The sequence below is a fragment of the Corythoichthys intestinalis genome, chromosome 6 (assembly GCF_030265065.1).
Source record: "Corythoichthys intestinalis isolate RoL2023-P3 chromosome 6, ASM3026506v1, whole genome shotgun sequence".
NCBI classification, from domain to species: Eukaryota; Metazoa; Chordata; class Actinopteri; order Syngnathiformes; family Syngnathidae; genus Corythoichthys; species Corythoichthys intestinalis.
Window position 1 is genome coordinate 32,439,187 of NC_080400.1, and position 16,650 is coordinate 32,455,836.

At 40.0% G+C, this 16,650-nt stretch overlaps 1 protein-coding gene and 1 long non-coding RNA gene across 3 annotated transcripts in view; one reads left to right on the forward strand and one right to left on the reverse strand.

Moving 5' to 3' along the window:
• The window catches only part of si:dkey-225f5.4 (uncharacterized), a 19,278-nt gene extending 2,744 nt beyond the window's left edge, over nucleotides 1-16,534 (reverse strand). Inside the window, exons 1-4 of one of the 2 annotated variants that reach the window (XM_057838260.1) lie at nucleotides 16,469-16,534; nucleotides 10,215-10,305; nucleotides 10,015-10,138; nucleotides 5,348-5,505 (exon numbers count right to left, since the gene is read on the reverse strand). In XM_057838260.1, the coding sequence (XP_057694243.1) occupies nucleotides 5,348-5,505; nucleotides 10,015-10,138; nucleotides 10,215-10,305; nucleotides 16,469-16,506 (411 nt within the window). In that variant the 5' untranslated portion in view covers nucleotides 16,507-16,534. Of the gene's footprint in view, nucleotides 1-5,347; nucleotides 5,506-10,014; nucleotides 10,139-10,214; nucleotides 10,306-11,835; nucleotides 12,050-16,468 lie in introns of those variants that run through there. The other variant, XM_057838261.1, reaches the window with a different exon arrangement.
• LOC130917159 (uncharacterized) lies at nucleotides 642-1,448 on the forward strand. The gene is made up of 2 exons (XR_009063425.1): nucleotides 642-1,045; nucleotides 1,168-1,448. It is a non-coding gene; the product is annotated as an uncharacterized LOC130917159 (long non-coding RNA).
• Nucleotides 16,535-16,650: the final 116 nt, after the last annotated feature.

Sequence of the window (16,650 nt, forward strand, 5' to 3'; positions counted from 1 at the left end):
AAAGTTACCTAGTGTTGCTTTAAGACCTTTAACCGTATCCAAGGGAAAACACTTTGTTATTAAACAAAAATATTAGCAATTATTATTACCATTTTTTAAATTATTAATTATTATTGTATTTTAAATATTATTAAAATTATATTTTTTAATAAGTTATTTAATCAAAGATAAATTAGTTACGGTCCCAAGTTAAACTCTAAAGTAGCAGTAGTCCCCCCCCCCCCCCCCCAGAGTATTTTACTCATTGCATGGCATTGACAGCGATGGACGTCCATTTAAATGTTCATTTAAACTACGAGGACTATCTGTGAATGTTCATCGAATGGGCAAATGAACGTCCATCCCAGTCAAAATTGATTGGACGTCTAGCGCCCTACAATGGCAGCCAACATGAGTTACATGACTGCCCTGTATGGGCCCAAGTACACCAGATGCATGATCGTTGCGGTTCCGGTCCGGCTCAGTGTTGACTGCGCAGTACGTCAAAAACAGGCAAATCATACTGGCTGCGAACGGCTGCAGTCCGCCAACTCCGTTCCCTCTTGAGCGTTCGCGTGATCGCGCGCTATAATGTGCCATTTAAAACAACGAAAAACACACGGCATCTATACTCATCAGAGAAGCAGACAGAGCACATTTTTTCTTTGCATATTGATATTTTAGTTATGTCTGTCTCTTAATAGGGAATGGGACGTACTACGTCATTGTTTGGACCCGCCTCCATGCTGGCAATATAATTCACTTCCGGGCCGGCAGAGTCAATGCGGATTGTAACGTGTGATAGTGCTAAGCTAACTCTTTCGGTGTTTTAGAAAGAAAATATGGGTGCTTTATTGTTGCGTTACCGGGTGCAACAGCGTCTCCTACGACAAAAAAAGGGGTGAGGAAAAATGGACTCACTTTTCACCGTTTTCCTGCATGGAGGACCAAATATCAGATCACGAAGGTACGACGGATGGCTGGATTGCAGCGGTTCGTCGGAAAAGCATTTCTTATGATCATATTTCTGCTGGAATGAGAGTGTGTTCCTGTCATCTCTACTCTTGTAAGTTGAACGATTTATCCACTTTTGGTTTCAATACGTTTTTGTTTTTTTACACCGTTGTGTAAATCTGCCTCGGTAGCAATGCTCGCCTACTACGACTCCCCTACCTGTTGTGTTCCTAGGTAAACCTGCTGACAACACATCCCGATTGGTCACCATCTCTCTTCTTGGATCATTTGACAAAGAAAATTTGTTCAATGGAGTGGTTCCATTTGTCCTGTGTCGGACTCAAACAAGCCCCTGCAGCAGACGCCATCTGGGTCTGCCCTTCTCGTCGATGAACTGCGGGCTTTTAACTTGTGAAAATGCAAGAACTTTAATGCACATATTTATTCTGCCTGGCTATTTAACTATGGCCAGTGACGTTTTTTTTTTTTTTTTTTTTTTTAACCACTTTGACAAAGACACCTTTCATTGTAATGTTGAATTTATATATTCTATTATTATTTTTAAATTATAATATTCTTATTTGCACTTATGTAGACTTTAGACTGTCAATTCAAATAGTGTTGGAAAAGTTGCAATACCTAAAATAGAAATGCAAGAACTGTAAAGTACATATTTATACACCTTTATTTACCTAAGGCCACTGGATGTTTTTTAACTGCTTTGAAAAATACAGGTTTTGTTGTGATCTTGTATTTATATAGTATATAGCTTTTTATAATGTATTATGTATTATAATATTTGCTGCCCCCTGCCAGAGTGTGGGCCATTTTGTACTAAAATGATTTTAAACTGTCAGTTCAAATACTGTGTTGGAGACTAGTACTTGCAATACTTAAAATGGAAATGCAAGAACTTTAAAGCACATATTTATCCTGTCTGGCAATTTACCCAAGGCCAGTAAATAGTGTTTTAAACTGCTTTGACAAAGACACGTTTATTGTGATCTTGTATTTGTGTATTACTTATAATTATATAATATTTGCTGCCACCGTCAGAGGGTGGGCCTTGTTTGCACTAATTTAAAGATTTTAAACTGTCAATTCAAATATCGTATTGGAGAAATTGCATTACTTGAAATAAATCTATTGCAACTTATCAGTCCCAGTTCTTGTCTACAACACTGTCCAAAAATTGTCAATGCATATTCCAAATAGAATAACAAAATTAAGTCACCTGACTTTGTAATTATTACACCTGTTTATTATGAAGACCTGAAGTAAACAACAAGCAGTTACAGTTTGTCAAGAAGTTGTTCAAGTCATGTTTTGGTATTCATATTTTATTGACTTTTCATAACACTTGGGATCGTGTTTGTAAGAGCAGAGCAAACTGAAGTTTCAGCGTGCACTCTTCGCCTTTCCAACCTCTCAACGCTCCGATGTGGTGCGCTTGACCTCAGAATAACCCAAGAAGAGATATGGTGACCAATCGGGATGTGTTGTCAGCATTTCATATGCAGGTTTTCCTAGTAACACAACAGGTAGGTGATGAGGAGGAGTAGGTTAGCATTGCTACCGAGGCAGATTTACACAACAGTAAAGAAAAAAACAAAAACAAAAAACGTATTGAAACCAAAACGGATAAATCGTTCAACTTACAAGAGTAGAGATGAGGGGAATACACTCTCATTCCAGCAGAAATATCATAAGAAATGCTTTTCCGACGAACCGCTGCAATCCAGCCATCCGTCGTACCTTCGTGATCTGATATTTGGTCCTCCATGCAGGAAAACGGTGAAAAGTGAGTCCATTTTTCCTAACCCCTTTTTTTGTCGTAGGAGACGCTGTTGCACCCGGTAACGCAACAATAAGCACCCATATTTTCTTTCTAAAACACCGAAAGAGTTAGCTTAGCACTACCACACGTTACAATCCGCATTGACTCTGCCGGCCCGGAAGTGAATTATATTGCCAGCATGGAGGCGGGTCCAAACAATGACGTAGTACGTCCCATTCCCTATTCCAGATTGACTGCATCATGTTGAGATCAGGGCTCCGTGTGTGTGTGTGTGTATGTGTGTGTGGGAGGCCCTATTATGCCCTTGGTTGTGTCGGTGGGTTTATATCTTTGTGCACATTTAAAATTTATGGCACATAACATCTCAGAGCTGTTATAAACAACTGTTAAATAATCTGCAATATTTATAAAATGGATAGCGAATTATATACTACACGAGCTAAAAAACAGCGTACCGTACTTGGAATTGGTGTCTCAACACTAGACACGTGCCGGTTACCGGTTTCACGGTTTACCATGGTGTGAAAACGTCGCGGTTTCAAAACCACTAAAATTTTCAGTCATACCTTAGTACGGTATTCGCTATTTTTCATGTGCCAAAATGCAGCCGAAGTGGCTTGGTGCGGCAGCGCTCACCCCTTCCCGTTTGTTGCCTTGAGTGTCAGTGATGCTAGTCTGCTAAACAGCCAGCAAACCCACAAACGAATCCTTCAAACACAAGGCGTACTTTTCTTCAATTTATTGAGCACTCAAATCGAGGTGAAATATACAAATGAATACATTTAAAACGTTGTACAATTGTATTTTTCCACGTGTGATTAGGTTCAACAGGATAGCAGTAGCACCATTAAAAAGTTCGCCAAAAACAAAACGCACATTTTCCTTTCAAATTCAATATACAAACTAACTATAACTTACAAAGACGAATGTTAGCCTAGGCTAAGCTGGGAGAGCAGCTTCGTTGTGGTTTTATGTCTCACAGCCGCTGAGTGAGAGACAAGCTTGAATGAAGGGGGGGGGGGGGGGGGGGGGGGGGGAATCGCGTCAAAGATCGCTAATTGAGAAAAGGAGGTCTCACTCCTCACTTTTTTTTTTTTTTAGATAAAATGTAAATATTGTTGAGGAAAGGTTTCAACTAATTTATAAAACTAACTTATACATTTTCAACTAACTTATTAACTTATGAATTCTTTGTTCTTTTTAACACAAAGGCATGGCATCATGTAGACTAGAGTTGACACAGTGGCTGAAAATGGCGAAACTTCACTTTAGCTTCCCCCTTAAAAAAAGTCATACAGTATATATTTTTAATTTTATTTAGAAGTCTTTTTACTCTTTATAGCAATTATTTTGTTCTTACTCTAATATTGAGCAACTTGAGCTGTGGCTGTGGGTATAATCTAGGTTCTATTTATTTTAATTTTATACAAAATATGTTATTTTTTGTTTATTTATTTTCACATTATATTCATGTTCCTATTTGCAAATATGTTTTGAAAAAAAATCCTGTTCAATGGAATTTTTTTTAAATTTTTTTTTTAAACCCATACATCTCAAAATTTTGGAGCTATAATTGCAATACTGTGATACCATGAAACCGCGGTATTTTTGCTCACGGTTATCGTACCGTGAAAATCTCATACCGGCACATGCCTACTCAACACTGCAGATTCCTGTGCCCAGCGCAAACTGTTGGTTTTTCTATGAAAAGTCAAGTAAAATGTAGGAAAGAAAGAGAAACGTCTCAAATAGACCACCAGGTCGAAACTTGTAGGTGTCTCTATTCTCTTTCGTACTTTCCCCCCTCGACTCTGTATACAAACTGACATTATGTGTGCGCCGGGCACGAGAATTTCTGCGGTGGAACCACTTCCAGATACGCTGCCTTTTTTTTTTTCCCCCCCCTACTCAAAGTTGTCAGCACGTCGTGTGTTTGATATCCTTGCCAGAAAAACACACATAATAGGACACCTTGCAGCTTCGCTTTTAATGCTGTCCTTATAATAATGATCTGCTGCATTGTATATCACTTTGTGACTTTCCACCTCCATGATGAAACGTTCTTCGTCCATGTTCGCTGGTTTTTAAACCGTGAATATGCAACTGGGCTGTTACATCCAGGCCCAGCTCCGCCCATTTTGTCGGATGCGTGTCCGGCAAAAATAGAAAATAGCCTATACCATCCGGCGGGCATGCGGCACGCCGGAGATGGTTCGCAGTCAATCCGGAGCACTGACGCGGCCGGTATACATCGAACAATAGGATATAATGGGAACGGATTGGCTCCGGCGCTATTTTTTACCGGAGTCGGACCGGAACCGCAACGATCATGCATCTGGTGTACTTGGGCCCTAAGGCTTAAAAAAACACATGAAAGGGTTATTCTCATAAAAATTATAATTGAATTCATAGTTAAATAGATCAATTTTGCTGTTCCCCACACCCTCTTTATTTTTGTCCACACTAAACATGCGTGAAAACCATTTCTTTCCTTGCACTAATTTGGATCAACCACAGAATCAATTAATATAAATTTTTTTCTATGTTTTTTTTTTTTAATTCACTGACAAATGGGAACCAATAGCACCTAAATTCCCACTCCTAGTGTGTGCATACCTTGGCTTGCAGCTGCTGCAGCAATTGTGTGAATTTTTGTCGTTTGTCGTTGATGGTTTGTATTTTTTGTAGCAGCGTGGCCAGTAGCTCCTCCGTTAGCTCTGGCATCCTTCGGCACTCTGCCTTCAATGCCTTCCAACGGCCCCGTGCTCCACTGTCTGCATTGAAAAAACAATGTCTCGTTCGATGGACACATTCAAATAAAAACAGACTTGAAATCATTGTAAGCTTTCCAAATCTATGAAGCGTGAAGTAGACATTTTGTTGTGATTCCAATAATTTTCAGAAATTCCTTCACTTCCGTTTAGGTGTTTTTTTTTTTTTTAATTCTGTTAACAATAGGCCAGCAAAACGTTTTTCTTTTATTTGTGCTAGTTTTAACGTAAGTTAAGGTTCAGTGTAGGACTGCCGCGTATATGGGTCTATTGACAATAAATAACAATTATTTTGACGTCTGATTAATCATTGGGGAGCATGAGTTTCACTAGAAATTAAGGGTGGATCGGTACATGTACTGTATTTGTATTGAAACGTTTCGGTACGGGGTGCTCGGTTCGGAACGGAGGCATACCGAACAAGTTTCTGACGCAATGTAACCCTTACTTTTTGAGGCTGTGAGTCGATCGGGTTACAGTTTCTTTGTGTAGATTATATTTACTCTGTCTTCTCTACTATAATGAGGACCAACACGGTAGGACAGTATAACCCAGAAACGTCAACGGCGCAACACCGTGGCCGCCGCGAGAATGCAGTGAAACGCGAGCGTTAAAGTCAATCAGCCAATGCACACCAGTCGCAGTGCGGCCGCGTGTTAGACGCGTCCCAGAAGCGGCTCAACGCGACGCATGTCAAGCTCTTTTAAACGTTTGTCCCGCTTGATGGGACGGCGAGCACATATGACGCGAGGCCAACTCGGCTTCTTCCAATTTTTTATTCGTTTGAATATTGAGAAGGAGAAAAGCCGGTTGAAAACCTTGAGAAAAAGTAAACAGTAAAAAGAGTGAAAATGTTTGTGTACTATTTACAGTGAAATATTTACAGAATAATCAAACATCGGTGTCATGAACATAAACAATTTCTAACTTATCTTAAACTAGACCAAATGATTACTTAATCTACTTATTTAATTAATCATCATCAATGATAATAATTCATTCAGTCAAGCCTATTTTAACATGAAGTGACTTGTCAATATTTTAACTTACAAGCTGAAATATATTCATGCTTTGCTAAACAAATTCAAATTCTAACAGAAAATGCTTACAAAGGGCAGCCTCTCAGGCCACTCTAACACCTACATTGATTAACACCTAAATTGAAACATTCACATATACAGCTGTCCAGCTTCTAAACTCATAGCTGTCTCATTTTTACATTCACAAAGGCTTATTCTAGTAGCCTGATCATTCATAATTTGGAATTAGAAAGCAAACTGCAACTTACCAGCAACGTCTGTACTCTGTTGTTTGGGTGCTTACAGACACACCTGGTTCCCCTTACCTATATAACATTGCTCACAGACACACCTGGCTTCCATCCCCCATTAGTGGATCATTAGAGGCCAACTCTTAGGTGGCTCCATCTGGTGGAACCAGGGTTGACTACACTAAAGTTCTAAATAAAAGGAGAGTCAGTAGTAAAGACAGGAAAGGAAAATTCGTGGAAAATAGAGAAAAATAGAGAAAATGAAAAGATTTGCTTTTGCTGGATCCGTGGATCTTTCTTCGCCGCGACAACGCACGCGAAAAGAACGGCAGAGTTTATTATTTGACGCGAGACGCGGCCCTCCTGCGTCAATACTACTAGCGAGGATCGGGCAGAACGGAAGTCACTCGTGTAAAAATACGGTGGATCCGGTCGATTTTCAAACTAATATGCAATCGTAACCCACTTTTTGAGTCTATCAGATCTCTTGAGTGGTAGATCGGGGCACAGTTGACTTGTCTTTGTTGATTTACTGCCGTCTTCTCTGCTATAATAATAACCAACACGCCCCCGTGTTCAATACAAAACCCTCCTACCACAACAAAACAAGTAGGAACTAATATTCACATAGGAACTAAAGTTAAACAACATAAAATATACAATATAAATGAATACTACATCACATTTGTAAAATATAAACAGATAATCCATCCATCCATCCATTAACTTCCACTTAGTCTGGGGTCGGGCCGCGGGGGCAGCAAAATAAATAATAGCCCGTTTAAATAAAATAAATTGAAATGAGCTAAAACACCTCTAATTAAATAATACATAATAAGAATAATACACACACCCTGCTTACACAATTAAATTTATTAATTTCTGTGTGGCGCTTTAAAGTGCTTGTGACACGAAAAAGCATGTTTATTTCATAATACACGCGGTATTTTATGCTCCTGAATGATATGGACCGCTTGGATGTGTGTGGAAGCGATCGCTATATTTATTTAGTTTTTTGAATCCCGCGCCAGGAAAATGAGTGACTTCCGGCTTCGGTCTCGCATTGAGGAGGAGGGCGCTGTGACGTGTACGGTAGAAGACGTCCTCTTCACGCTACAGTGTACTGTTGTGTATGAGGACGAAGGATTCAGCTGATTTTGCGGATTAATACTTTTATTTTTTGCATCACGCCAGCCAAACGGCTGCAGAAAAATCATTCTGTATGTGGGAGAGGCGTATGCACCTTTTTGGAGTTTCAAAAGGTTCCCATTCACCGTGGATATTTACTGCGGGACCATTGGACTTGCAAGGAAGTGAGTAAACATCTTGTTTTGTATTATGTCAAATACGAATACAGTGATTACAAAGTAAACACTATAAAATTCCTTTAAATAAAGGACTACTTACGTTTGATCATTGATAGGCATGTAAAAAGCTATCCTCACGCTCATTAGCAGTTAGCTGTTAGCACGTTAGCTACACAACAATTCCAGCCACCCTCCTCCAGGGAACGAACTGTAAATTGCTCTCCGCCGGGCGGTTTGCCGATCCGCAAAGAAACTCGACAACCGGGTCGTCATGTCAAATAATCCAGGCTAGTTATGTGTGATTTTCCACTTCGAAGACTTTGAAACATCCCTCGGTTCGGGTTAGCATGTCGGCTAGCTGTCACTCCTTCTGGTCTGTTTACATTCTCCGAAGCCGGGGAAGGGAAATGACATATGTCCGATTTAGGTGTCATAAAATATCGTTCGGCAGGTGTGACAGTAAAGGTAAAGTCGACTGTTTTGACCATTATGGAGTAATTTTGCCATGTCGTCTTGAATAAATGGATTTTTATGATTTTATATTCCATTTAGCACAAGTTATTTGTCATGACCATGCCATTTACTTAGCAATTGGGGAAAGTACTTGGGTAAAAAGAAAATCCTGTAAAAATATTGAAGTAAAGAGACAGAAACAATGACATTTTGCCGCTCTCTTCGTCGCGTTTTCCTCATTGTGAATAGTTCCCCCTCGACGGGCTGACTGGTCCTTCTCAAGCCATTTATATAGCTATTGGGGAAAAATACTTGGATAAAAAGAATATCCTGTAAAAATATTGAAGTAAAGAGACAGAAACAATGACATTTTGCCGCTCTCTTCGTCGCGTTTTCCTCATTGTGAATAGTTCCCCCTCGACGGGCTGACTGGTCCTTCTCAAGCCATTTATATAGCTATTGGGGAAAAATACTTGGATAAAAAGAATATCCTGTAAAAATATTGAAGTAAAGAGACAGAAACAATGACATTTTGCCGCTCTCTTCGTCGCGTTTTCCTCATTGTGAATAGTTCCCCCTCGACGGGCTGACTGGTCCTTCTCAAGCCATTTATATAGCTATTGGGGAAAATACTTGGATAAAAAGAATATCCTGTAAAAATATTGGGAGTAGAGAGACTGAAACAATGACATTTTGCAGCTCTCTTCGTCTCGTTTTCCTCGTTCTGAACAATTCCCCCTCAATGGGCTGAATAGTAAAACCGATGAGCCTAGCCTACCGCTGACGTCATCCACCTGTTGGGGACGCTAAAGCCCTATAATTGTAGGCGTGGCTAACCGGCAGATTAAAAGACTAATTTCTCGTCATCTGCGCTTTGCTAAATTGTTGTATATAGTCGAATCGTCTCAAAATATGATTCTAATTCACATAATAATGCCATTTAAGACTTTTTTTCTGGTGTCGTATGCTCTTTAACTTGAGAAAATCCACCAATAAAGCTTTCAAAAAAAAGTTCATAGAAAAAAAAATGATTCATTGAGGCATTTCATTTGTAAAATACATGTTAAAATCTTTGTCATTGGGATTGTTATTTTCTTGAGCACAGGACTTCTTTTTTTTCTTTCTTTCAGAAAGAAAGCTGACCAATATGCGGGGTCTGAAAGGCAAATTGTTGTTGGATTATCATCTTTAAATACCCAATACTTTTTGAGCAGAATTCTAGCTTTGTATAGGCCAATGTTCCTATTGTCGAAAGCACAAAAGTGTGTAATAAACAACTAGCACATTTATATTTTGCATTTTGTTTTCTTACTGTAACGAAAATGAATCAAAACTGAGGTACGTACCGAACCGAGATTTTTGTGTACCGTTACACCCCTACTAGAAATGTGTTTAAACTGCGTGTGGGAGTGTAACTTTACATTGCAAATTTCCACCAACAACACCCGATAAACGAGGTTCAGATCATGTGGGCGGGGCTACCTGTCTGAGGGGCACAGTTCTGTGTCAGCAGTTGCTGTGGAGATTGAAGGCCCTCCAACTCGCACATCATGGAGTCCAGTACAAACAGCTGACGCCACAGAACCTTCTGGACACGCCGCTTATCCTAAAAACGCACGCATTTAAACACAAGCAATCTGGACGCGCATTTTTCAGTGACAAAAATAATTGATAAATAAAACCTGGAGGAAGAGGAGTTTCTCTCCTGCAGAGTCCAGCTCATCCCCCTCGTCAGACAGTACCAGCAGGGCGGGGTCACAACGCTTCAACACACTGACAAACACACAAAATCCAAATTCACACAGCAAGATTGAAGGAGTCATTTATTTATTCACAATCTATAGGATTGTCCCCATTGGGTTCACAGTAAGGCAGGGGTCGAGCCAAGCTGAATTTGGGCATGAGGCAGCATACTGGACACTGAGGACTGGATTGATGGGAAAAACAATGGGATTCTCGCAGTCGGACATCCGGGCATTAATGGCGTCACCAGCCACAACAAAGCGTCGCCATATTGAAATGGGGGCAAAACACGAGTCACAAGCAGTTGCTCTGTCGTGCATTGAAGTACAAACGCGTTGAACTATTGTCTTATTTGCGGTCTTTTTTTCTGTCGGAATGACTAAAAGTTGCCGTGTTGCGGGTTGTAACACAAGGAAGAGTTCGGAGCCGCATTTTTCCTCGTGAGAAGAAAAGGACAAGCAATTGGCTGAAAGCAATCAATTGAGGAACAGTAAAAGAAGACGGTTCCGTGGACCAGGCACATTTACTTTTGCAGCCGACATTTTATTACTAGTGAGTAAACTTTAATGGATTTTTTTTTGTTGCTGCCCTAATTAGCTGCTAGGATTCAATAGACTAGGCAGTGGTTATTAGGAGTGGGAACCTCAGGGCACCTCACGATACGATACGATTCGCGATACAAGGCTCACGATAACGATTATATCACGATACAGCGATTATCGATAGATTGGTCAAATTGGATACATGACATTCTACGATACAACTGTTGAAACGAAAAAAGAAAAAAAAAAGATATTTGAAAATAGAAAAAATACTGTTTGTCATTTATTAAACAGTGACACCTTTTCTGTGCAACATTGCTGTAAAATATGAATCTACTGCAAATTGTGCCCCTGCACATATATAGGAAACCAACCACGACCACTAATATCGCTTGGAGAGATCATGATGAATGGCACCCTTAATTTCTTTAAAGTTTTAAATCTTTAAAGAAATAAATAAATAAAAAGTGCCGTAGGTGTCAGCAGTTGAGCTTGGAGTGGGGCAATGATAAAATTGGTGGGTCTTTTCTTCGTATATGAACTTTGTTGCTTGGTTTGAGCACTTCCGCTATCTGCTTCAGCATTTAAGATGATTTAAGATTTGAAATCCTGTTTTTTTTTTTTTTTGTGTTGGAAGTATTGAATTAAAAAAAAATATGAATTGAATGTATAGAAATTAAAAATTCAATAATTACCTATTTTTAATATGTAGGCTACATCAATAATTACCTATTTTTAATATGTAGGCTACATTAATTATCATGCACATCACTTTATATATCTTGGAACCTATTCAAACCATTTTTTTATAGCTTGTATCAAAATGACAGTAATAAGTTTGTGTAGTAAACTAGATGGAAATTGGTTCTCAAATAAATCGGTAAATTCATGTGGGCTTGTTCGATATTAATTTTCATCCAGTTTAGGGTCCTGGTTTATTTTATATCATTCAACACCAAATGTCATCAAAATAATACATGGAAATTAAAAAGTCAATTACATTGCAAAACTTTCTTACCTCAAGTGATGAATGCGAAGCAGGGAAGAAATCATGTGTGCCCTTCGTCACCAGCTCCCAGTGAACCTTATTTTTGTTAGACAATTGTTGCATACAGCAAAGTCCTTGTTCACCTTACTTCCTTTCTTGTTGGTGTAAAATCTAAAGTGTGTCCCCATGTGTGATTTGTGGCAATATTTTTCTCATTTTTTCCTCCACCGTTCTCACGGAGCTTTTTTATTTTTTCAACCCACTTGGAGCTGCCTCTCTTCTTCTTTAGACAACTTGTGCGCACTTTACCCTCACCGCCACTCCCGAGCGCCCCTAGTGGACCGCCAAGAAATTGCTCAACAAACATTGAGCAGTTTACAGCATCCATACTCCATTGTATGGCCAGTATGTTAAATAAAAGTATCGATTCTTGGCGGGAGCATATCGATAACCCATCGGGTTGCAAAATATCGCGATATATCGCTGTATCGAGATATTGTCACACTCTTAGTGGTTATTATTACCGGAACCGACAACTCGCAAAGTGTTATTTTTCTTTTGCCGTGAAATGCTCTGATCGGTCAATCAGTATATTATTGGCCTGGTGGGAATTGGTTATTTTGCCGTGATGTGTTCACGGCTAAATAACGCTTGGATGCAAATTACCGGTTACGGCAGAAATAATCACTCCGTATATACTACCAGTTTTCTTAGTTCCACACAGTACATATTCCATCTAATTTATAATGGTCATTTACTGGGTGACTTTATGAGGTAGTTGTAGATGTTTCCGAACTCCACTGCAGGCAATTCCTTTGGATTGTTTATCCAGCTATCAGCTGCGACTTTGTATGGGCAGATTTGCAGGCCAATACACGCTAATTTTAAGTTGGATCGCCTCCTCGCGTCTGTCGGCAGTGACCCGTGATAATAATAAGTCATGTTTAAGACGTTTTTATGAAAAAAAGACTCAAAACACAGCTGAAATATATGAATTTCAGACTACGGATGTTTACCTGTGCGTGCCCCCCTCTCAAAATGGCGACACGTTGCTATGCGAGATGACGTCATCGTGACATCACGCCGACTGCGAGAATGTAAAATTGACTGAATGACAATGACTGTTCTCCATTTAAAGTGCTTGTGACACGAAAAAGCATGTTTATTTCATAATACACGCGGTATTTTATGCTCCTGAATGATATGGACCGCTTGGATGTGTGTGGAAGCGATCGCTATATTTATTTAGTTTTTTGAATCCCGCGCCAGGAAAATGAGTGACTTCCGGCTTCGGTCTCGCATTGAGGAGGAGGGCGCTGTGACGTGTACGGTAGAAGACGTCCTCTTCACGCTACAGTGTACTGTTGTGTATGAGGACGAAGGATTCAGCTGATTTTGCGGATTAATACTTTTATTTTTTGCATCACGCCAGCCAAACGGCTGCAGAAAAATCATTCTGTATGCGGGAGAGGCGTATGCGCCTTTTTGGAGTTTCAAAAGGTTCCCATTCACCGTGGATATTTACTGTGGGACCATTGGACTTACAAGGAAGTGAGTAAACATCTTGTTTTGTATTATGTCAAATACGAATACAGTGATTACAAAGTAAACACTATAAAATTCCTTTAAATAAAGGACTACTTACGTTTGATCATTGATAGGCATGTAAAAAGCTATCCTCACGCTCATTAGCAGTTAGCTGTTAGCACGTTAGCTACACAACAATTCCAGCCACCCTCCTCCAGGGAACGAACTGTAAATTGCTCTCCGCCGGGCGGTTTGCCGATCCGCAAAGAAACTCGACAACCGGGTCGTCATGTCAAATAATCCAGGCTAGTTATGTGTGATTTTCCACTTCGAAGACTTTGAAACATCCCTCGGTTCGGGTTAGCATGTCGGCTAGCTGTCACTCCTTCTGGTCTGTTTACATTCTCCGAAGCCGGGGAAGGGAAATGACATATGTCCGATTTAGGTGTCATAAAATATCGTTCGGCAGGTGTGACAGTAAAGGTAAAGTCGACTGTTTTGACCATTATGGAGTAATTTTGCCATGTCGTCTTGAATAAATGGATTTTTATTATTTTATATTCCATTTAGCACAAGTTATTTGTCATGACCATGCCATTTATTTAGCAATTGGGGAAAGTACTTGGGTAAAAAGAAAATCCTGTAAAAATATTGAAGTAAAGAGACAGAAACAATGACATTTTGCCGCTCTCTTCGTCGCGTTTTCCTCATTGTGAATAGTTCCCCCTCGACGGGCTGACTGGTCCTTCTCAAGCCATTTATATAGCTATTGGGGAAAAATACTTGGATAAAAAGAATATCCTGTAAAAATATTGAAGTAAAGAGACAGAAACAATGACATTTTGCCGCTCTCTTCGTCGCGTTTTCCTCATTGTGAATAGTTCCCCCTCGACGGGCTGACTGGTCCTTCTCAAGCCATTTATATAGCTATTGGGGAAAATACTTGGATAAAAAGAATATCCTGTAAAAATATTGGGAGTAGAGAGACTGAAACAATGACATTTTGCAGCTCTTTTCGTCTCGTTTTCCTCGTTCTGAACAATTCCCCCTCAATGGGCTGAATAGTAAAACCGATGAGCCTAGTCTACCGCTGACGTCATCCACCTGTTGGGGACGCTAAAGCCCTATAATTGTAGGCGTGGCTAACCGGCAGATTAAAAGACTAATTTCTCGTCATCTGCGCTTTGCTAAATTGTTGTATATGGTCGAATCGTCTCAAAATATGATTCTAATTCACATAATAATGCCATTTAAGACTTTTTTTCTGGTGTCGTATGCTCTTTAATGTCGGAGCACATAAAATCGAACAACAGCCAGCCAATTTGAGGGGTCGATATAAATGGTTCGAGACTGGTCGCCAGTGAATGTCAAAGGACCTCTTTAAACGGGTCCGGGGTGTTCTGACAAATTTTTCAACCCATTCAAAATTGCGACTTTGCGGTTCTGCGCATGCGCGTAACATTAAAAATGGCCGCGAATGCAGCGATTCCACAGTAAACACTACAAACTTTCTTTAAAGAAAGGAATATTTACTTAAGTTTGATCATGGAAAGACATGTAGATAAGTTTTCCTCAGACACGTCCTACCCTGTTAGCGGCACACAACAACTGCTCCTTTGGATAACATTGAGAGTCCACCTGAATGTAAAAGAGGGCTTTTTCAGCGCCACGAAAGCTTTGGGAGCAAAATTTTATAAGGGAACAAATTTTGACAGAACACCCATCTCAAGTCAATTATATTCACGGGAGAAGATATGTAAACAAATCTACCCTGGTGTATTAGGCTCGAGCGTTTACGTCACAGCAGCACGGGATCATGCGAGATTTGCGACAACGCAACCATTGCGGAAGCATCACGGGACATTTAAACTTAGCGGCAACCAAAGATGGAAAAAAGTAAGGAATACTTGCCAGTTCGATACAGAGACAAACTTGTTACCACGGCGAAGGACAGATATGTGAGCAATTTTAAGGATGTGAACAATGTTGACCCTCACGAGCAAGCCGAACACAAATGGAATAAAGATGTCGACAAGCTTCCACCACTACGCGAAATGGACATCATGCTGTATTTAGTGTTTGGTATATGTTACTACACTCATCAGCAATTCCGAAACTACAAATCGCTACAAAGCTACGAACAGTTTTGCTGGGGATGGGTGCAGGATCTTCACTTTATGACCATAGCAAACGGCAACACATCTTTCTAGCAAAGGTAGGCAATGTGTGTTTACATTAGTCTGTGACCACGGATGTACAAATCTTTTGCTGCATAAAATGTAGCCTGTGTACAAATTCTTTGCCACTCTCTCACGTCAAAATATTACAGCTTTTTCATTTAGCAACGACATGAATTATGTCTTATGAAGACAATGCACATGTATGCATGCTAGTTGTTTAGCTTTAGCAATAGCTAACAACAGGCCGACTTAGGGCGTAAAGTTACTGAAATTTGCGTAAACAAACGAAATTAACTTACCGGAGTGGAAGTGCATAGAGCAAACTCAGTGTGTAACTGGAGAATCAAACGTTATGCCCTTCCTTCTGATCGAGGCCACCCATGCCATTCTTCGACGTTTGGTAAGTTCAGATATGAGCTTTCCCTCGCCTTTTCTCCATGTAGGGATCCGGAAGAAACTCAATGGTGTTCCGTCGAGCTGTACATTCTCCTTTCTATTCGATCGGTTGTTGCAATTCTTTACCGCACAATAATTTCCAACCATTTTTAAAGAGCGACCTGTGTTGAAATGCCTCATTGCTTATGTTTCTCGCTTCCACAATGGCGATAGCGGCGGAAACCTCGCGAGTGCCACGTCATACGCTCGAGCCTAATTCAGGAACTTTTTTTTCATGACTAATTTTTTACCTCGCTTGTTTTGTTGCATTAAAGAGTTTTTATTTTGAGTTGGATATTGATTTGTAATTCAGGCGAAATCAAACTATAACGCTGTTCATTTGTGGCTTTAGTACTGCAGTAAGCGTTAGCCGTATAGAGCTAAGAGTCACTGCTAAGTGGCAAGCAGCAACGTTAACATCACATTCATATAAGCAGCAAATTTCTTACTTGTTTACACATTTGGAAAACAGACTGTAACTTGAATAGGGACGAAAAAGAAAGATTAGACGTCAAACTTACGTTTCAACTTCTGACATCGCCGCTGCTAGGATGGCCATTTGTTTTCAAATCCCCCGCGCGATACAATTGGTCGCTTTTTAATGACATCAGTAGTCTTGTCGCCTCGTCGTTACGTTTTGGTCAAAATAATTTTTAGACATATTTTGTTTGGCCTATCAAACATTGAACAACTAGAAATAAGA